Raw genomic sequence first — 21991 nt, 5'->3', positions numbered from 1 at the left:
GACCTTGCACACTCCCTTCTCGGTTCCCTCGGTCTAGTCCCTGTCTGCAGCTTTTCCTCCAGCAGGGTTCTCGAAAGCCAGAGTCTCCTAGATGACAAGGCCCTGGGGAGATGGGGTGCAGGGATCCCAAATTTCAGATGGGTACCTCATACACTACACTACCCACAGTAAGTCCCTGCAGATCTATGCCACCTGGAACCACCAGTCATGGCTTCATCTCTTCTTGCCAGGGCCTGAAGACAGCTGGTAGCCCAAGCTCTCTCTCTACCTCCTGTCTGGAACTTCCCGGGACACCTGTTGGGCTGACAGGGTGAGTCGGGGTTTAACTGTGAGGTCTGAGTCTGGATTCAAATCACTGCAGTTTGATGAGGATGGGGTGTGGCGGGGGGGGGGGGGAGAAGCATTTCAACCCTGGCTACTGCGCTCTCAGTAGCTACCTTCCAGGCCTTTGGGGGGCTGGGGAGGATAATTAGATAGCAGTTCTGATAGGGATGTTCAAAGTAGGGAAACTGAGGCAAGCAAGATTACTCAAATGAGCCCACTCAGGACCTGCATAGGTGGGCCATACCTCGGCCGTTGGCCCTCAGCACTGCCCCTTTCCTGCTCCTCCAGTGCTAAAGTTATTGACAAGGCCAGCCGGAGAAAGCCAGCGGGGTTCAGCAGACGAGAGAAGGGCCCCCAAGGGGACGCTTAGCACTTCATTAACCTGTCAACGCCTAAAAGGTCCCAAGCGGCCCTGGGGGAGGGCTGTAGGCTGGCCAGATGGGCGGGGCTTGAGGGTCTGACTGGAGAGCAGCCACGTTTATCTATCCTTTCCCCGATCCTGAATCAGACCTGGGCTTTGAGCTGCTGTCTCCTCGGTGGGCATCATCCTAAAAAAGAATTTTTTTTCTCTTCCACGCATCTCTGTTTTCTCCCTCCTCAGGCCAGCACCGACCGGCTACTATGCTCTGCAGGATCCCGGAAGTGTGTGCCCCCCTCCCTCCTAGGACACCTGTACTTCCTTAGAAGCCCTTCTTTCAAGCCAGGTGTGGTGGCCGCACACCCTTAATCCCATCACTAGGGAGGCAGAGGATGGTGGACCTTTGAGTTTGAGACCTGCCTGAGCTATAGAGAGAGATCCAGGACTGTCAGGGATACACTGAGAAGCCTTGCCTCTGGGTGGGGGTGGGGGTGTGATGGAAGCCTTCTTTCTTGCAAGTTCTACTGGATGGCAAGGTGGTACAGCCTCTCCCAAGTCCCAGGCAGTTCAGGCTAGAGCTGCAGGGCTGGGGAGTGGTGCTGGGCAGGCCCCCCTCTTCCCTCACCACAGCAGGTGCCCCACCAGGATAAACCCTTTCCACTCTGGGCCTCAGACTCCCTGTGAGCCTTGTGGATCAGTGAGAGGAGGAAGGGTTCAGGTACCCAGTATAACGAGAGTTCTCAATCCTGGCTCATGACAGTCTGTGAATGCCCTGTGAATGCCAGAGACTAGCCCTTTAAGATTCTTCTCATCCCCTTTGACCCATTTATCAGGTCACTCCCCATGCCTGTCTCTCCGTCCCTCCCTTTTAGGGCTGTCTCCTTAGTGAGAAGTATGGGTGCTGGAGGCACAGACAGGGTGCCTTAAAACACCCAGTCTTGACAGCTTCAGCTGATGCCTCTTCAAGAGACCCAAGGCTCAGGAGTGAGGGAGCCTAGTTAGGGAGCTCGGGTCTCCAGTTTCAAGCAGCTCCCCCTGACCACACACACCAATAATTTTCTGTACCGATGACAGCCACTTGCTCAACCCTCATAACAGCAACCAACCTGACTTCCTCCTCCTCTGAGAATCGAGGACGCTGTCCAGACTTCAGTCCACCTCATCTGGAGTGTGTGTTCCCAATGCTGACCCTGCCACTAGCCTCTGAGGAACACAACCTGACAGGCTGGAACACTGGCCTTGATCCTTACTTGAAATATCTCTTTCAAGAGTTTTGTCGGTCAGGTGGTGGTGGCGGCGGTGCACGCCTTTAATCTCAAGAGGCAGAGGCGTGCGGATCTCTGAGTTTGAGGTCAGCCTGGTCTACAAGACCTAGTTCCAAGACAGGCTCCAAAGCTACAGAGAAACCTTGTCTTAAAAGACTAAACAAACAAACAAACAAAACCCTTTGTTATCTCTGTTTAGGGTTCCCAAAAGTCAAGTCCCTGGCTCTCTGTTACACAGCACGTTAGCAGGGCAGTTAGGATCGAAATCCAATTCCCTGATGAGGCTCCTTGGACATCCCAGCCTTGCCTGATATGATAGAGACCCTAGGGCTCCCGACCAATCCCACCACAATGGACCGACAATCCTATGCTTATTTCCCGGGAGTCAAAACTCAGGGAGAACGAAGGCCAAATTCCTAGCGAGGGCCAGTCTCAGCGGGTCCTAACAGCCCCTCCTCCGCCCCTCCAGCACGGCCACACTTCACGTGTCCTCTACTGCTGCAACGCCCTGGGCTGTACCCTCCAGGCTCACCAGAAACATAGGCCTTCCAGCACTGAAACTGACAAATTTATTGAAGTCTTGGAAAGAGCGGATCACCAGAGAATAAATAAAAGTCACGGGACATTTACAGAACCAACAGGTGGCCAAGGTCCTGGTTGGTTTTCAGGAATGATTTTGACTTACACACGGCCAAGCTTTGTGTCTGAGACAGACTGGATTCCCAGGACCCCCAGCCCAGCCTCCTCCAGTCCGGGAGACCTCCCAGTCTGGGCTGGCAGAGTCATCCCACCCCATCCCACTGCACAGGGTCACAGTCTGTTTGGCAATATCTGTCATTGGCGCGCGACTCCGTTCTGCTCCAGAGAGAGGCTGTGCCTTAGGAGAAGAGGGAACTGCTCTCACATTTAAAGACTCCATCCTGGAGAAGGGACTTCAGAAAGCTCCTCTTCCTCAATGCATTCCAGAGCAGAAAGATCTGGAGACTCCAGGGAGGGAGAGCCGTCAGCCGAGGTCTGCTCCCAGGTTTTGTCAGTGGCAGGGGGAAGACACAAGCATGGTCCCCAACCAAGTTCCATCAAAACAATGAAACAAGTTGTCACCATTGTTTTCTGCTAGGACTTTAGGGCCAGGGCTTGGGTCTCCCACCTTGTCGGAAACAGTAGCAAGGGCCCGGTTAACTGGTTCATAAAGGGAGAGAAATGCTTACAAAATGTGGTCAAGAGTCACTGGCCTGTGGGCAGCCACCAGGCAGGCCACCCTTGTGGCCAAGGAAGGGCTATGGAACCCCTCAGGCCCAGGGAGGAGCCAGGGAGCCTGGCAGTAGGGCAGTCCCTAATCTCCCACTTGGGAACTCTGTCCTTCCCTCAGAGGTCCCTGGAATGGACAAGATGGGGTAGGGCTAGCTGCCCACCCAGAGCCAGCACCAAGACCCCTGGGTTAGAGCCAGGGGAACTGGGGGCCTCGGTCAGAACTGAGCGTGATCTACCTCATCCAACCAGGAGGCAGGGCTAGCGGGGAAGTCGGGGTAACCACCGCTGCTCTCTGTGGACAGATCAGAGCTGGGTCCATTTCCAGCCAGCACCCTCATGGGTGGGGGCCCACCTGGGGGCCCTGAAGGGACAAGGCCCAAGTTGGTGTCTGGGTATACCAGGCTAGAGAGGAGAGGCTGGGGACCGGAAAGATTCTGGGGGGCTGCAGGAGATGGGGGGATGCCATAGGGGCTTCCTGGGCGCAGCTCTCTGTACTGCTCTGGACCTGGCAAGCCTCCGTGTTCCAGTGCAAAGCTGCCGAGGCCTCCTCCTACAGGCCGGCCTAGGGTAGGGGTGGGCTCTCCGAGGCTGCTATACAGGCCATTGGCAGGCCCCATGTCAGCCATGGACGGCTCATCTGCAATAGAAAAGAGAGCTCAGGTGAGAAGCTCAGCCCTTGGTCTGAGGTTCCTGCAGTGTGCTACCCTGATTGAGTAAGGGAGACTGTCCTAAGTAAAGAAGGTAGCGGTCAGAAAGTCGCTCCAGCTCTGTTGAAACTCCGAACAGCCTTTGGCTCCTCCTCCACCCCCTACCCGGAGCGCTTTCGGTTGCACCCTCCAAGGGAGGCTTTGATCTCAATCAGAGGCTTGCTTTTCCAGCCAGAACCCAGGGAGGAAATTTAGGGCCCCAGGGCCCGTGTTAGTAACCCGAGGTCACTATACAGCCCCAAACAGAAGGGGATATTAAGGGACAGGAACAGTGTTCTTGGTGTAAGAAATAAGGTTGGGTTCCACAGACGAGGGTGGAAGTTTCTGCCCTCCAAAGTTGCAGTCCGTTGCTTCAAGAACAGCTTAGATCCTCCCCAGGAAGGCAGCCGAGGGGTGGGGTGGAGTGGGGTGAGAGTCCCAGCCCACAGCTAGTTAACGCGGAGGGCTTACCAGTGAAGGAGACCTCGGCGTCGCTGTCCTGTCCCTCCTGGATGCTGTCCTTGTCGGACTTAGAGCTGCCGCGGGAGCGCTTCATATTGCGGAAATACTGTCCCCAGCGCTGCCGGCCTGCGTCTTTCTTCAGTCTCTTTTCCTTGGCTCGGCGGTTCTGGAACCACACCTGGGGGGTAGGGATGGTGAGTGGCCGCCCAGCGCCCTTGGAGCGCACGTGGCTCTTCTCTCCTGCGGGGCCCGGGAGGGGGGTGGGGGACTCGGTCGAGCGCTGACCTGCACCACGCGCATGTCCAGGCCGGTCTCGGAGGAGAGCTGCTCCCGCACGTGGCGCGCCGGCTTGGGCGAAGTGTTGTAGGCGCTCTTCAGTGTCTCCAGCTGCTTGGCGGTGATGGTCGTGCGCGGTCGCTTGGCTGTGGCCTCGGCTTCTGCGCGGGACAGACAGTGAGGCCGGCCAACCCTCTCCGGTCGGCTGCACCAGCCTCACCCCAAGAGCCCTGCGTCGCTCTCCGGATACCTATGGTGCCCTGGCTCCCAGGCAAAGGCTACCAGTGGCCCTAAGCGCTTCGCCGAACGCGGAGCGCCGGCGGATGGGTTCTGTATTAAGAACCCGCCGTGGCGCGCATCGCTGCCAGACAAGGTCCTTGCCCCCCTTATTCTAAGAGTTTGTGTGAGTTAGGCCTTCGTGGTCAAAACTGCTAATTTTTCATGGTCAAGGCTGCTAATTCTCCCAAAGCGGGCAACCTCCTGTTCCCGCCGACGCGACTGCTACTTGGGCTCAGGGAGCCTCCTGCTTAGTGCCTGGGGCTTCAGGTCGCTCCACCTCCCAGCCTCCAAACCAATTCCCGTTTAGCCTTGGGGACTGAGAGTTTCCCTCGTCTTCAGTGAGTGCCATCCCCGCCCACTGACCTCGCTGCTTGGCTGTCTCGTAGTCCGCCTTGCACACCAGCCGGCTGTCTTCCATGAGGTAGAACTCGTCCCCCGTGGCCAGCTGCCGCTTGCAAACCACGCAGGCAAAGCAATGCAGGTGGTACACGAAGTCCTGGGCGCGGCGCACCACCTGCGTGGGCGGGATGCCCAGCTGGCATGCGGCGCACTTGGTCCCGAAGCGCCTGCGGGATGCACAGGGTGCCGCTCAATGGAGCAGTACAGCAGTCCTTCGTCCGGAGCGGGTCGCAAAGCCGCGGACGGCCAGGAAGACTCCTGCATCTTCTGCGGAGCCACAGCATCCTGGGTAGCCTAGCCTGCTCCCTGCTCTTGGGAAAGGTCTGTTTAGAGGGCCATCTCCTTACCTGGGTCAGTACCCTCGGCTCCAAGAAGCCAGAACTTCCCACTCCCCAGATATTTAAAGAACAAAACCACATTTTAAGAGGGAGTATGTCTCACACAATTCTACAATTGTATTTGGATTATTCTTTTTTTTATTTTAATTTAACAACTGCTTTTCAAGATTTGTAAAACAAATTACCCTAAAAAGTAATGCTGGGGTTGGAGGTTCGGCTGGGCTGGGTTAAGAGCACTGGCTGCCTTTCCAGGGGACCCGAGTTCAGATCCCAGCACCTACACAGCAGCTCACAACCATCTCTAATTCCAGGTGCAGGAGATCTGGTGCCTTCCTCAATCTTCTGAGGGCACCAGGCATGCACGTAATGCATAATACGTACATGTGACCTGTTACACATACAATAAAATAAAAACGATTTTTAAAAATATCACGGGGAGCCCCATCCTGAGCTGAGCCAGACCGCAGGGTGCCCTACCTGTGCAGGGACCTAGTTATCATGAAACTTGCTCCCAGCCCCCCCCCCCCCATGCTGCAGAGCAATTCAGCAGGCAGCTTACTTGAAGAAGTCATCTTTGCAGTAGACGCTTTCCCCGCGGCTGAAGCAGCGCTCAGCCAGAGGTATGTGGCAGTCACTGCACTTGAGACACTTGCTGTGCCAATGTCGGTCCAGAGCCTTAAGGATGAAGCGGTCCAAGATGTGCTGATCACAGCCGGCACACATCGGGATCTCTGTGGGTACAAAAATAACCCAGGTCATGGGATCACAAAGATGGGTGATGGGCCCCTTCACTGGCTGGAACCAGCTGGCAGAGCTGCAGACTTCAAGGGCTGCACACCTTCCCCTACAGGCTATCGAAGGCAATGAAAGGATACTGTATCCTGCGGCACCCCTAGGCCTTGCTGCTGTCAAAGAAAATGGAAATAGGCTTAGAAATGTGTCTACCACAGGAGAACTGACTAAGCTGTCCCCTAAAGCCGAATGACCATTCCTCAAGGTGTCCCCAGGACCAGACAGGGCATGTCCATCTCAAATGAAAAATCCTGCCTCTTGGGTGATCTGGAAATCTGGGACAGAAAATAGGAAATATTCTTACTAGGGAGGGCAAAAGGCCACCCTCGGGACTTTATTGTCTTTGTGACTTTCTCAATGAAGAGCTTTGGCCTCACTCCACAGAGTTCCAGCAAGTGAGGCTGTCCAGCCCAGGCCCCTGCCTGCAGCCTCTGAGGAATAAAGGAACACTGGCATCACCCTGAGTGGCTGCAGGTGTTTAGGAGTGACTGGCTACGTTTTTTATGAGTAGATTTGCTGTTCTTCTGCTCAGGCGTGAGTTGACATGCTTAAGATGGCTTCACCCTCTATACCATCAATTCCTCCAACCCCTAAGTTCTCAGTTCTGATCCCCGACCCCCACCAGATTTCCGGCCTCAGGAGAATCGGATTGGAGAAATCTATAAAGCTGCTTTTCAGGAGCCAGGGAAACCCTGCGGGTGGGGGCGGGGGGCTTCTTCATTTTCATGGGATGAAGAGTCCCTGATAATTTAGGAATGGTTTCTAGAAGGGAGAACCATGTGCAGGACCTAGGACTCACTCATAGAACCGTGTCACACCCACCAGGCCAGTGTCCTTACCTCTCTGGCTACAGACAGCTACCTTCAGACTGGCCTCCAGCTGGTGGGAGGGCTTAGAAAAGGAGAAAAAGTGTCCTACCGCCCTCCAGCACTGACCACGAGCCTACGACGGATGCTGTCCCGCATTAAACAAAACCACATATCCAAGAGTGGACATGGAGATCGTCTATAGTATGTCAGAATCACCACCACAAGAACCATCATAGGGCAGCAAGGATACACAGAAAAGAGTGGGGGTGGCGGGACAGGCACTGCCTATTCAGCACCGAGGGACGGACAGCGCCTCGGCCAAGAAGCCCACGGGGCCCGCTTCCTACAAAAGCCATCGCCCACGGTCAAGCCCCCCCCAGAGAAACCACCCTGGACCTCCGCTTGCTTACGTTGCATGGTGACTCCAGCCTCCGCACAATTTCCTGCACAGAGTTGGAGGGCCCTGTGGAGCCTCCGGAGCCACCAGCGCTCTAGCAAGCCTCCCAGAGCTCGGGAGCCTTGCTTACCAAGCTCCCCTCCCTTTCTCTTCCTCCCCTCCCACCTCTTCCTCTCAGCCCCTGCGGTCAACCCCTCCCATAAACCATCGGAAAATAAATAAAGAAGCAAGTAGGTCATATCCGACCCCCAGACGGGATAGAATCCTTTTCCCCGCCTGCTCCGACCTTCTGCCAGTCTAACTGCCCCTTTCCCCATCCTGTATCCCATTAACCCGAAAACCCGGGAAGCGCTCCTATTCCCCAGAACCAAAGTCCTGCGAAGAGATTTGGTACCACCAAAAAACTAGAGACCCGGACAAGTCCCACTCTCCCCTGTAAAAGGGTCTTGGCCACCAGCCTAATTTGGTAAGCTGCGGGTGAAGCCACCAAGACCCAAATCAGGGGAGATGTGCGGTTTAGCATGACCTGGCCCTGATCCCTCTGAAAAGTGGGGAGGGACTGGGTGAACGCAATTCCCTTGGAGACACTCTTGCTCCTTTATTCCTGGGCTTCTGGAAACTGCTTCATATGCTCTCTCCAGCTCAAGGGCCTCAGCCAGCTCAGAGCTGGGTTCTCCTAAACAGTTTCTGAGTCATCAAGGCTCCCGAGCCCGAGGACCAAATGCCAGGACAACACTGTACCAGGGGGCCCCACACACTTCGGAGGTTGAGGAGCCTTTGCCTAGCTGGGCCAGAACCCTTGCCCGAATGCCCTGGCTTCTTCCAGCCTACGCGCACAGGCCAGGAAAAAAAAAAAAAACCGAGGACATCTGAGCCTGTCGGTGCAGCCGCTCCGTCGAGCACCCACCTCGGCGCAGGTCAGCCCTCCGCGCCAGCAATGCCAGCAGCAGGTCACCGCTCGCCGATTCCCGGGCCGGGTCCAGCTCCCCTCGAGCCTCCATGGGGCCGGGGCCGGGTGCTGCTGCCTTCCGACCCTGAACTTCTCTTGGGTCCGGCGAGGCCACCGCTGCAGAGACTCCGAGCTGGCGTCGGAGCGACTCGTGTCGCTGCTGGGCGCTGTGCCCACGGGAGGCCTCGGGGCGCCAAGGCACGGGCCCGCGGAGGGCGGAGCGGCGGGGGGCGGGGCCGCGGGGCGGGGCCGGGCCGGGGTCGCAGAGACGCTCCCGAGGCCACTGCAGGCTCTGTGCGCCTTTGAGCCCGGAACCCGAGGTGCCCAGAAGCCGAAGGGCTTGCACTTCCCGAGGATGGACACAGCGTTGTAACCCAGTCAAGGCTGCTTTCCACAGATGCTCTTCCCTGCCCCGAAGCAAGTTCACTAAGGCTCCAGGAGGGCTGAGGTCCTGAGAGAAGGGTCAGGGGGAAAACGCATTCTCCTATTGCTCATGTTTAGTCTCTCAGCCCGAGCTGGAAAGCATTGGGGACCACACCTGGTCGGCCGAAGGGCAACCTGATAACCGCCGAGGGAATAAGGCTACAAAGAAGCCACAGTAGAGCTGCCAGGAGCCCGACTTGACGCCCCCTCTCCACCTCTGACACTTCCGGACCCCACCTCTGGAACTGCCGACCGGAGCTAGTGCAGGGAGAAGGAACGAATTTTAGGACCTCAGGCCTGGTGTTCCCTGTGGGAACACAGAGCCGAGGCTCTAGGTCGGAAGAGAGCTGAGGTGTGGAAACCCTGGAATCTAGCCTCGCTGCTTAGAACAATCCCTGCTGCTGGATTTCCACATCTTGCCACATCAGAACAGGTGAGCCCACCAGACCCCATCCTATCCTTGCATGTACCCTCACTGAGGACTCACAGGACCTAATCAGGAGACGGGGCTGTGCAGTCACCAGCCATAAGTAGAACCCAGTAGGTAGTAGGACCCTGACGACTGTCAGGGACACCCAGAAAGTGTTTGAGGAATCAGCAGGTTCCTGCCACCTTCCAGGTTCCTCTGCTTGCCCTGCTCTGTCTCTGTCCCTTAGACTGTGAACTCTAAGAGCCCAGGGTGGGAAGGATGAGTGCAAGAACCCAGGATTTCCCACCTGCTCCCGGCGGCACACGTGCTGCCGCGGCAAGAGCCCCGTGCCTGCATTCATCCCTTCCTGTTGCTCCGTACTTTTTATTCCAAGGAGGTCAGAGACCACCAGCTTGGAGTAAAATAGGCGCTGGGTGAGCTGGTATGTGAGCCATTGAGTGTCAGCTGCTACAGAGGCTGCTGGGCGGGGGCCTGTGTGGCTAGACTAGGGAAGGGGCGGCCCCACACTGCTGGGCATCTGGCTCGCCTCCAACAATGCCTCCATTATTTTCTAACGTCCATGGCAATGAAATGGCCCTTGGGGATCAGAGTTCAGGCGGGAGACTTGGCTTGGGGACCCCTGCTGTAAGCCAGAGCAGTTCTGGAAGCTGAGAGACATTTGATCTCTAGGGTCCTTGATGTTTTTTATTCTGCCCCTCTTGACATCACTTCAGACCAGCCCCAGATATTCCTGGGTCACTCTTGACCCTGTGGCCTCCCTGTACCCCCTGCCGGCTATCACCTTGTACTTTCTTTCTCTGCAGTCACTCCTATGCTACTCCCTCCTAGCCGCTCTTCTGAACTCTGTCTCTTCTCTCCTTCCCGCCTCTCATGGAGGCCTCTAGGTTGCAATGACTCTTACCTCGAGCCCTGTTGAAGGTACAGAGGGCAGCAGCTCCGGGGGCACCAGGCTGCTCTCGGTCACAATCGAGTTCCGCTTCTAGCAGCATGGCAGTCACTAATCCAGAGGTTGGTGCAGGGTGTTCCCTGGAGGGCTGGATTTCTTTCGGGCCTTGGCCCAAGCACTGGACGAGCGCTGTCCGCGGTGCTGAAGGAGGCATTAGCGTGCTGGGCCCCCTCTCTAGCCTGCCCCGCCCCTCCTCTGTCCCCGCCCTTAGCCCCTTTCAGGTCTGGGCAGGCGGAGTCAAACTGGCGTCACTCCAGGGCTGGGTTTGACCAGTCTATGATATGTGGTAATCCTTTTCCAGGACCTCCTTTTACCTGCCACATAGTAGCTTAGCGCCTCCAACTTGCTCTGCTCTATGCCTTGGCTGGAGGCGCAGAGTTCGCAGTATAAGGGTCTGGGAGCCTCAGGGCTGTTAGCCTGGAGCTTTGTCCTCTGATGGAGTAGACTCTAGGTCCAAAGGCTGTTTGCTACAGGCACAGGTCAGAGGCCTCCAACTGCTGCTGGTGGCCTTTTGAACTTTCCATACTCAACCACCTGTATCCAGTACTCTGCAGGCAGATTTTAGACCCTCCTCTCCAATTCCCACCTCTAGAAAACGGTCATGTGTGCAAACCCACCTGCTACTGCAAGGCTCCTCACAGAAGCTCCCAGATCCCTGCAGGGCAATCTCCTATCCACAAGCTGCCCCAGGATGACAGAGCAGGGACAAAGAGCAGAAGGGAAACTTGGTGAGAGCCTCAGCAGCTCCTGGGTTGGTTGGTTCCCCCCCCCCCCAGGCTCTGGCAGCTAGGAGCAACTCTGTGGGTTCAGAATCAGCGTGAGGGTGCACTTGCCCTGATCTCTGTACTTTGTTAACAAGGATGCAGGATCCGCCACTCTCAGCCACAGTACATTCTCACTCTTCATTTCTTCTTGGCCTCTGAGCTGTCTGCCCCAAAGCCTCTAGCTCTTTTACACAAGAAATTCTAGAATTTCAGAGTTGGGACTGCAAACTAGAAGGGAGCAAAGGGCTTAGAGCACTCCCTGAATTCAGCTTAACATAAAGCTTCTCAAATTAAAAAAAAAAACAAAACAAAACAAACTGTTAACAGCTTTATTAAATGTCAGATTTCTTTATTCTTAAAATGCGCACAGTAGAGTTTACTTAAATACAAAATGTACCCTTTCTTTACAGGTAAGAAATTTCATTGACATTTTCAGCCAACTGGCTTTTTAATCAAAATCTTTGCAATAAAAATAAATAAACATTTAAATTACTGAACTACTATATCCATCTCTTAATACTTCAGACCGTAGAAGAACAGACCGTACACCTGGTCTAAAGGTAGATCCCAGGGCTGAGCAGGGTCCTGGAGAAATGCAAACCTTCTCACTGCAGAATGGACAGTCCAAACAGGGATGTATGTGGCAAGTTTGTCCCCCAGAAGGGATGACCTGGGACTCTACAAGAGCAGCTGAGAGTAGGCTCTGCCCGGTGTGGGCTTCTTCAAACATCAGCATGCCAGGCCTTGTGTGGTCACAGTTACAGAAGTCACCCTCAACAATGTCCCCACATGCAGTTTAACATGGCCTTAAAGTATTTCTCTTTGGAGCTGTGCTTACACAGGCCTGGTTTTAAAGCTGACAGACCAATGGTGTCCCAACAACCTAGACACACAGCTACAAATATGGACAAGCTCATTTTTTTTTTTCTTTTTCATTTGTTTGTTTTTTTAAAAGCACAGGATTCCAGGTTTCAAAGAAACCTCCTGCCACAGGGAAGTGAAGCAAGAGGTTCAGGCTACGCCTGCCCCAACAGGCATGATTCTCCCATGTGATGGAAGGAGGGTAACAACAGACCAAGGAGACAGCTGTCCATTTTTTTTAAGTGGCAGCAGGAACATTGATAATGTTCTTAAATGTCTTAAATGATACCCACGTGATCAGCTGTCATTGGGAAGGACGCAAATATAAAATATTGAATATGCAAAGTGGAATGTATATTTAACTAACCAAGTCACACCCTTGTGGGTTCACAGAGGTACACACATTCATCAAACACACACACGCACACACAGAGCTAGCTTGCTTTATCCAAATAAAAAGAAACTCCTGAGCCACGACAGGTTTCAGCAGGAATGTCTCCATAAATGTAGTCTTAGTCTATGTTTTTAAAAAAGTCTTTAGGCACAAGTTTACCTTTCAGTGTTTTGGGATTTTATATTTAAATAGTTCAATTTTAATTGGTTTGTTTTAAAGTCACCCTAAAGGCCAGGAAGCTTTGTATGCAGGGGCCATTGCATGTGCCCAACATCCTGTGCCCCCACCAGTGCCTTCTGCAGTGTACATGAGACATGACAGGGGCTCTAGAAGCTTCCCAGAGATGAAAACTCTCCCAACAGACCAATGCTCACCACTGTGCTTTGGGCAGAACCCCACCATGTAGGACCAGAATTATACTACAGCTTGATCGAGATGGCCCTCCTATCTACTGTCACCACCCTTCCCTTTCTGAGCTTCTAAGTGTCTCACTCCCAACCTTATTTCATAAGAAACAGAGAAGCTACGAAACAACTCAGTGGCCTCTAGGATATGAATCCCACAAGGTGACCAGACCTCCCCGCTCAACCTCAGAGCACCCTGAGCTCCCATGAAAGCACCTGAAGCTTATGAAGGAACAGCTACACAGCTCACATCTGTGGCAGGGTGTGTGAAGTCTGGAGGCCTCTGTGCTTTGGCTGTTCATCACTGGCCACGGTAGACGCGAGGCCTCATGAGAGAGCAGCAACGTGGATGGCTATGTGCTGGACCTGCCTCCTTCTGGCCTACAAGGGCAAATACACACAAGGCTGACATAGAGGCTGGGAAGGTGAGGACAAGGTACCAGCAAGGCAAAATGTTCCAGTCAAAACGAAACGAAACAAAACAAAACATAACATGCTCCTCCAGGCACCATGCTGGGCACATTTCCAAAATCCCTGATCCCAACATTAAAGCTGCAGGTACACGGGTGATTTCAAAGGCTTCTTCTGTGTCCATGGCTGTCCGAGGTGCTCTACACAACTGGGTGGTAGAGCCGAACTTTCCATCGCTTGGACCTCACTCGGAAGAAGAAATACATAATCATCAGGAACAAGGAGGAGGCCACATAGAGCACCACACAGAGGCTCATGTCCAGGCTGGAAAAGCCAACCCCAAGGAAGGGCACAGCTGCCTTTGCTTCTTCAAGTGCCTGGAGCCCCTGGGGGCTCTGGAGTTTTAGATCCAGCCTGTGGTGCAGGCTCTTGGAAAGGTCAATTCTGGGGCCCAGCATGTGGGGTGGACGGAGACTCTCAGCATCCTGCCGTCCCCAGGGCTTCCCTGAGGGGTTAAGACCTTCACCCTCTTCCTGCTCCCTGTCACCAGGCCTGCCCTGGTCCACAGAGTAGGTATCCACCAGGTTGCCCCTGCTGTAGTGCTGCTTCAGGAACACAAGCACCTGGTCCTCATTCCAGCTGTCCAGACCTTTAATTTCCTCATGGCAGGCTGGGCAGAGGTCTGGAGTAGGCCATGGAACCTTTGGGAACTTGGGATCCTCGCTCAGATGGCCTAGGTGGGAGGCAAGGAGAGAACCACAGAGAAACCTTTCAGCCATAGGATGCTAAGCCTCACCCCATCCACCACTAGCTGTGTCCCTGTTTCCCTCCTTCCCCTGCTCCTGGGTACCCAATGCATGCCTCTTCTCTCTGGCAAGCGACCACATCTGCACACAAAGGAGGGACCCTGCATTCTGTTATAACTCGCCTAGACCCTCCCTCTTTCATGGGTCCATGAAGTTCTACCTTGTGTGTCTTCCTCCCCAACCCCTTTGGTATTTTCAAGACAGGGTTTCTCTGTATAACAGGCCTGGCTGTCCTGGAGCCCAAACTCCAGGCTGGTGGTGAGACCGAGGAGCAGGTGAGGAATCTTATGAGCAACATCACATCAGGCTACACAGTCCCTTTCCACTGTGGCCTCATGATGTGGGCACTTGGGGTTGGGGACAAATGACAGCAGGGCCCTGGACTGGGCAGGCCCAGCTGGTGGAGGGGCAAGGGGGAGCTGGGAGGGCTTAGGGAGAAATCCCTTTACAAGAGCCACGCAGCAGCGCCTTGAGACAAAGCAAATCCGCCACACGAAAGGCACCGTCTGCTTCTGGTGCCAAGAAAAACCAATTTTCTTTAGTGCTTTAGTTGTAATATGTTTTATAATACAGCGGATTAAACAAAAACCAAGAGTTTAGCGACATTTTCCGTTCATCTCTATTAAATTCATTTCTCAGTAGAATTACTCTTAAGTCTAATTTTAATCTGCCACTGATTTTGGAATAGAAGGAATTACTTAACTCTGACAGACTACAAGTGCCCTCTATTTAGTTTTCTTAAAACAAAATCACTTTGTGAGGTTTGCTTAACAACTTGAGACTTGTGTGCACATAGACATGACTGTGTGTGTCAGTGTGTACACATTCTGGTAGAAGGTCTTCCTCAATTACTCCCTGAGGATCTTAGGTTCTGACACAGGGTCTTTCACTGAACCTGAAGTTTGCAGATTTGATTGGGCTAGACTGGCCAACAAGATCCAGAGCCATCTCCTCCCTAGCTCCAGAATTATAGATGTGCTGCTGCGCACAGGTTTTAGTTTTGTGAGACAGGGTTTCTCTGTGGAGCCCTGGTTGTCATGGAACTCCCTTTGTAGACCAGGTTAGCCTTGAACTCACAGAGATCTCCTGTCTCTGCCTCCCAAATTCTGGGATTAAAGATGTGCACCACCTGGCGCAGATTTTTTAAGACATTGACTAAGATCCTCATGCTTGTATAGCAAGAATTTTACAAGTTGAACTAAATCTCCAACCCCTGGAAACATATTTTAAAGACACTAAAAATGTTTAGTAAAATTTCTATAGCTTCCCCCCCCCCCACCCCAGAGTTCAGAATTACTGGTGGTAAAGTTGGGGAGGGGTAAAAGAGAGGGGGAGATATGGTTGAAAGAACCCCAAAGCCAACAGGATACAGTGGCCTGAGACGCCCAGAACAAGCAGTGGCGAGAGGGAACCAATATTACTGTACCCAAATACACTGATCAGGCACCCTTGGCAGCCTTGAAGTGGGCTGGACCCTCCAAATCCAGGCTCAAGGTATGTGCTGGCTAGTGTCGGAACAGCAAGGAAGTGGCAGGCCTCGTACCTGCCAGGCGGCTGTTCACCATGTTGTGCTTTCTCCAAAGCCAGAGGACAGCTTGGTCTGGGGTTTTCACAGAATTCATGGACTCCTTAGCCATTTCCTCAAAATGCTCACCACATTCTTTACACCCAAAGAACGTGTGAATGTATCTCCTTATGGTCTGCAACACAGCCTGGGGGTCATCTTCAAAACCTGAAGAAGGAAGAAGGCCATCAATGATGCAAGCCTACAGATTACCAAACCCTGGACCTGTCACATGGCTCAAACAGGAAGACTCAGGTAGCATCCAGGAGCATGGAGTGGCTCCAAGTGTCCCCACAGAGGACCCATGGCATGGGTTCCCCGATACCAAAGGGCAACTGGGAGTGTGAAGTCTGCTCCCACTGCATGAGAGTAGAAATCACACTGGGCATACAACGCTAGTATGGGTGCCAATATCGAGAGAAACAAGCCTCAATAATCCAGATGTCTCAATCCCCATAAGCCTTAAAAGGGATATTCCTCTGCCATGCCTCTGGTTGTCTCTGCCCTTGACCTCATGACCAAAGAGCAGCCTAACTCCAAAGAGTATGTTTCCCTTAGGATCTGCCAAGCTGACAGCTGTCAGCACTTTCCTGCTTTGTAATCCCTCCAAGAGTTGCTTCTGGAGATGAGGCTGTCACTCTGAGCCCAGGGCCATCCTGCTTCAGAATCCACAGAACTAGGCCCAAGAGCAAATATGGCTATGTACAATCTTCCTTCATCAGATGGGCAGCAACAGTTACCAGGTGGCCGGCTGCCGGAGCTCCCTTTTGGAGGATGAACAGGGAAAAAGGTTGGCAAAGGCTGCACTCTTTCCACAGTATTGAGCCTCTCCAAATGGTGACAGTTTTATTCTTTTGTTTGTTTTGATTTTTTGGAAACAGCATCTTGCTATGCCATCCAGGCTGGCCTAGGACTTGCAAAAGAGCTCAGGCTGGCCTTGAATTCAAGGCTATCCTCCTGCTTCAGTCTCCTGAGTATTGGAATTATTGGATTATAAAACCACCACATCTAACTGGTGGAGTTTTTTGTTTGTTTTGTTTTTTTGAGACAAGATTTCTCTAAGTAGTCCTGGCTATTTTGGAACTTGCTCTGTAGCAGGCTGGCCTCAAACTCAAGAGATCCTCCTGCCTCTGTCTCCCAAATGCTGGGATTAAAGGTGTGCAACACCACCACCCGGCTGCTGGTGGTTTTAAAATACAACCATCTAGCATCTAGGGCCATAGTTCCCAGCGACACAGGGGTTTCTAGACATAGATAGAAGCAGCAGATATGAAGGGTTACAGCATTTTTAGAAAGCAATTCATCCTAAAGGCAGAAACAAGCAGCCTGAGCCAAGCAACCCAATTGTACGAGGCTGGGCTGCATCCCAATGCAGATGAGCATAGAAGTAACAGACCAGTATCACAGACAGGCAGGGCAGTGACTGAACAGAAAATGCATTTCCCACTACGGAGGGAGGCTTTCCATCTACAGCAGCCTGCATGGATGTCTGCTTCTCAATAGGCGCTGACCCAGGTGTCTGTCAACAAGAAGCTCTTGGACAATGGGGAGTTACACTAGAACCTTTGTATCTGGGATGTACAAATCCGCATACCACTGTTCGTGCTGGCTCTGAATATGCCCATGGGTAGCTGGGCAATGCCCGGTGTGAGACGCCATTACTGCTCTTGTAGCCAGCCTGCCTTGCTTCCTCTCTCCACAGATCTCCAAACATCTGCCTCACATCACAGTAATCCCCCTCTTCCCACCAAACCACTGCTCGCTCCAGTCCTAATCTTTAAAGTGGACAAGAACCATAAACCACTACCTGGGGGAGGGTTAGACCATGTAGTCAGCACTTTAGTAGACGGGTTTAAATCAGCAGCGAGAAAAGAAAACATCGAAGACTTAATCCTGCTCCTCGACTGACCCAATTCCTTTTTTTTTTTTTTTTTTTTTTTGGTTTTTTCGAGACAGGGTTTCTCTGTGGTTTTGGAGCCTGTCCTGGAACTAGCTCATGTAGACCAGGCTGGTCTCAAACTCACAGAGATCCACCTGCCTCTGCCTCCCGAGTGCTGGGATTAAAGGCGTGTGCCACCACCGCCCGGCCGACTGACCCAATTCCATCGGCAGGAGACTACTCTCCTCAGGGCTGCGTCAGGTGTGTCAAGAGGAGAGAGTGCTGCAGATGCCTGCCTGAGTGTGCTCTGTCATGCAGACATCAAGCATGTGTCTAAGGGCCTGTGTCTCTGGCTGTCTCAAACTGTCTTGAAGCATCCTTCCTTGAGCAAACATCAGCAGTGCTCTGAGGAGCTAGCATAGCAGGAGCACGGCGGGTCAGCACTCACTTCCTTTTTCCACAGAGCTTTCTCCAAATAGACAAGAGATCTCTGGAGTCAGCCCGTTTTAGTAGTCCTGAAGCATTAAATTACTAGTGCCCTGGGTATGACCTCAGTGTCTGGACTGCTTCTGGGGTTTCTCCCTAGTCCTCTCCCCTCCTGGACATACCCTTTTGCAAAGTGATTTAGATGCCTCTGTGACAAGGTAGGTCCACTTCCCTATCTCTGAGTTCAGTCTGTACAAACAGGATATGGCTCAATGACAACCTGCCAAGGCCTTTAGGGTCCTTCCTGATCTTGGCACCACTTGCTAGAAAGCTGAGTGTAGGAAGAGAGAGGGCCGCTTGTTTATCCTGGCCACCCAGAACCAAAATAATCACACAGTAACTGTATTAATGAATTACTGCTTGGCCCATTAGTTCTAACCTCTTATTGGCTAACTCTCACATCTTGATTTAACCCATTTCTATTAATCTGTATATCACTATGAGTTTGTGGCCTACTAGGAAAGATTCAGCATGTCTGTCTCTGGCGGCTCCATGGCATCTCTCTCCTGACTCTGCTTTCTTCCTCCCAGAATTCAGTTCTGTCTTCTCCACCTACCTAAGTTCCACCCTATCAACTAGGCCAAGGCAGTTTCTTTATTCATTAACCAACGAAAGCAACACATAAACAGAAGGAACTCCTACACCAGCTGAGGGTGGCCTTCAGGAGTAAGTTAATCCCAGCCCCCTGCCCTGGATGGCCAGCTACCACTAGACACCCACACAAACAAGCCCATGCCTAGAAATAGAAGACCCATTCAAACATGAGCAAGTAAAACGGTGGGTGTTTGACCACACCGCAGTTTGTTTTTTTTTTAAAAAATATTTATTATGTATACAATATTCTGTCTGTGTGTATGCTTGCAGGCCAGAAGAGGGCACCAGACCCCATTACAGATGGTTGTGAGCCACCATGTGGTTGCTGGGAATTGAACTCAGGACCTCTGGAAGAGCAGCCAGTTCTCTTAACCTCTGAGCCATCTCTCCAGCCCCCACACCGCAGTTTTAAGAATTTTATGAAGCTACTAGAAGGCATATTGGAGCCCACAGAGCCCACTAAGGTTTAGTATCAGCATGAGTGACAGTGTGGACTGAAGAGACTAAAGCACCAGGGCTGAGAGGCAAACACTGCTCCACAGCTCCAGGGCTCGATCCACAGGGATGTGAAGAGAACAGATGTAATTCTCATCTTGCTCTGTTGTCACTGACAGCTAGCAGTCCTTATCCTCAGGTTTGTAGTTTTCAGCTCCGTGTGGCAGGCAGCCTTTGGGACTGTCCCTGGTCCCTGCCTCTGAGACTCAAGACTCACAGGTTCTTGTTCCCTGGGGAGCAGAGTGGGCCCAGTGAGACCAAGATGACAGAAGTGCTGAGTGTCACCTTCTGCTGGCTCCCTTCTACTAAGTCAGTTGCCAAGATTTGAGCGGACCTCAGAGGAGCAGCCAGCAGGCACTGAGAAAGCAGAGTAGGGGGGCTATCCCAAGTTGAAATGGGCATTGGTGGTATAGTGGTGAGCATAGCTGCCTTCCAAGTTGAAATGGGTCTTATTATCCTGAAGCTGAGGATCCAGGTTAAGCCACAGTCAAATTTCCTGACCCACAAACTGTAAGACTATGATAGTAGGAGTTTGTTTGTTTTTAAGATTTATTTATTTAATGTGCACTGGTATTTTGCCCATATATACTCTGGAACTGGAATTACAGACAGTTGTGAGCTGCCATGTGGGTGCTGGAAATTGAACCCAGGTCCTCTGGAAGAGCAGCCAGTGCTCTTAACTGATGACTCATCTCTCCAGCCCCAAAGTAGGATGTTTTAAGCTGCTAAATTTGAGGCTAAATTGTTCTAGAACAAATGACAAATAATATACCGCACTAAGCAGGGTTCACTTGCCTAATTTTCCTGAGTAAAGCAAGGTGAGTTTACATACAAAGATTCCTGGCTGGTCTGTCTTCTTAGTGGTTTCTTTTTTATAAAGCTGTTGCAGCAAAGGGTATAGAACTCTCCCTACTGCCTTCCACATAGAGGCAGGTTGTGCTCATGGTGTCTAAATTCTGAGATGCTCACCTCCAGACTTGGCATGTTCTCTGACCCCGACATCTCATAGACAGCAAAGCAAAATCTTGAAGGTACTTATGGTAGCACATGCCATGCACTGGAACTAGACAGTGAGTAGAGAAGGCCACTTATGCCAGCTCGGTTAGGCAGATGTTACCTGTGCCAACCAGCGCTTCTGGATGGATGGAGGCCTGAACCGTCAAAGTGTGAAACAGTTTCCAGAGGGAGCATGGGTAGCCCCTCAACTCCAACCGGCTTCCTTGACATCCCACCCACTTTATGTGGCTGGTAAGAAAGATTCCAGAAATCTAAAGGGAAAACATCCACAAAGAATACAAGACAAGTGTTAAAATTAACACCAGCTGCAGGATGCCTTGGGCCTTGGTTGGGGAGATGATCATACAAGGGTATTTATTTATCAAAGCTTCTTGCTGCATGCCTACAATCTCAGCACTTAGAAGGCTAAGAGTGGAGAATCTCAAGTTTGAGGCCAGCCTGGATGACAAGAGACACAATCTCAACAAACAAAAGAATCAAACAACAACACAGAAACCAAAAGCCCTGGGTGCTGCGCTGCTTGAGGGCAGCGCTCACAGTGTGTTCTTAAAATTGAAGCCTTCAGAATAACCTACCAGTATTACTGAGGTAAGAAGTGGACATGAAGTCATCACAGAAACAGGAATAGCAAAAATCATGAGGCATCTCTACCGAGGGATGGGGGCTTCTTTACCTAGGGACATGAGGCTTCTCCACACGGGCTTGTCAATACAGGGAGAGGGGCTATCTCCAAGCAGAGAGACGGGGCCTGTGCTGTGGGAAACAAGCACTGACAACAAAGCCAGGGAGACACCACAGGTGAATAGATTTACTCTTCCTTTCTGTAGACTCTGGGTCCTAGGCCAGAGCAGGAGGAGGAGACTTGAGAGGTGAAGGAAAATGGCAGGATTTATACTAACCATGGCCAGGGCTGGGACTTACCCGCATTTTGTTGTTGACTAGGTCTAGGATGGCATTGTACGGAATCTTGTCCAGGGGGAGGTTGGCCAGCCACTCCTGCAGTGTCTCCAAAAGCTTCTTGACTGGTGGTCGGCCGGGGAACAGCTAAGAGAAGAAAAACCCATCCTATAAGATGTTGAGAAAAACTGCCACTACCTCCCAAAGTTTGAAAGCAGTATGGAGAGCTATGACCTTGTGGCAAAGTCCACAAAGCAGGGTCAAAGCCCCACACCACACATGCCCTGCCTCAGACAGTTCTTTAAGGAAAAGGATTCAGCCTGAGGGCCAGCCGAGAATTGGGAGTTCTTCAAGAACTAGGGGGACAGCAGATGGCTATTTCACAATGTCAGACAGGGGGTATGGTATATTACCAAGCCATCAAGGCCTGAGTGGCCCTCCAGAAGGCACCACCTGCATACTTACCCTTTCTGCAATTCTTCAGTTCCAACAGTTTCTCTTCTTGTCTCTAACCAACTGCCCTACAGATGTGTGGGAACAGAGACCCACCACAGGCAGTGATGACATACAGGAGCCTGGAGAGCGAATAGCTAAGAGAAACCTGGTGGTTTTGTTCTCTTTGGATAGTATATTGTTCCCTTATTACATGTGCAAAGATAAAGGCTTCTTTGGCTATATTTTATACATTGTTTACAAAGTAACAAAATCAGTGAAGCAGCATTGAATTTGTTCTTAGATGTTAAGTAAATTTTACAACTGTAACTTTTTGTCGTGATTTAAGGAGCTGTCACCATCATACCACACATCTTCAAACACCAGAGCTGGCTGAAAGAAGGGCAGAAGGGCAATATGCAGAGAGGCATATCCATTGAGACAAGGTTAATTCCTGTAAGCCCACAACTATATGCCTGGGTGAGTCTTCTGGCTGGAAGTCACTCCAGGATAGCAGGTCTAGTGAAACACACAGTTTAGCTTTTTGTTTTGAAGACAGGGTTTTCTCTATGTAGCCCAGGCTGACGTGGAACTCAAAAGTAG

General features: G+C 52.0%; 2 protein-coding genes across 3 annotated transcripts in view; both read right to left on the bottom strand.

The window, feature by feature from the left end:
- Positions 1-3413: 3413 nt before the first annotated feature.
- Lhx3 (LIM homeobox 3) lies at positions 3414-10427 on the bottom strand. 2 transcript variants are annotated; one of them, XM_005346259.3, is made up of 6 exons: positions 10340-10427; positions 6198-6369; positions 5265-5467; positions 4632-4783; positions 4356-4524; positions 3414-3835 (listed from the first exon to the last, which is right to left on the bottom strand). In XM_005346259.3, exons 1-6 carry the CDS (start codon positions 10425-10427, stop codon positions 3414-3416), a joined length of 1206 nt encoding a protein of 401 aa, XP_005346316.1. The 2 variants fall into 2 exon arrangements, with proteins under 2 accessions (XP_005346316.1, XP_005346315.1); XM_005346258.2 differs by lacking the exon at positions 10340-10427 and adding an exon at positions 8544-8637.
- Positions 10428-11476: 1049 nt separating this feature from the next.
- The window catches only part of Qsox2 (quiescin sulfhydryl oxidase 2), a 31719-nt gene continuing 21204 nt past the window's right edge, over positions 11477-21991 (bottom strand). The window contains exons 9-12 of the mRNA XM_005346257.3: positions 20981-21103; positions 20160-20310; positions 15568-15756; positions 11477-13951 (exon numbers count right to left, since the gene is read on the bottom strand). Of these exons, the coding sequence (XP_005346314.2) occupies positions 13419-13951; positions 15568-15756; positions 20160-20310; positions 20981-21103 (996 nt within the window). The 3' untranslated portion in view covers positions 11477-13418. The remainder of the gene's footprint in view (positions 13952-15567; positions 15757-20159; positions 20311-20980; positions 21104-21991) is intronic.

Source organism: Microtus ochrogaster, chromosome 4, assembly GCF_000317375.1.
Source record: "Microtus ochrogaster isolate Prairie Vole_2 chromosome 4, MicOch1.0, whole genome shotgun sequence".
NCBI classification, from domain to species: domain Eukaryota; kingdom Metazoa; phylum Chordata; class Mammalia; order Rodentia; family Cricetidae; genus Microtus; species Microtus ochrogaster.
Note: the sequence above shows the minus strand (reverse complement) of the source record. Positions and strands in the feature narration are given on the sequence as shown.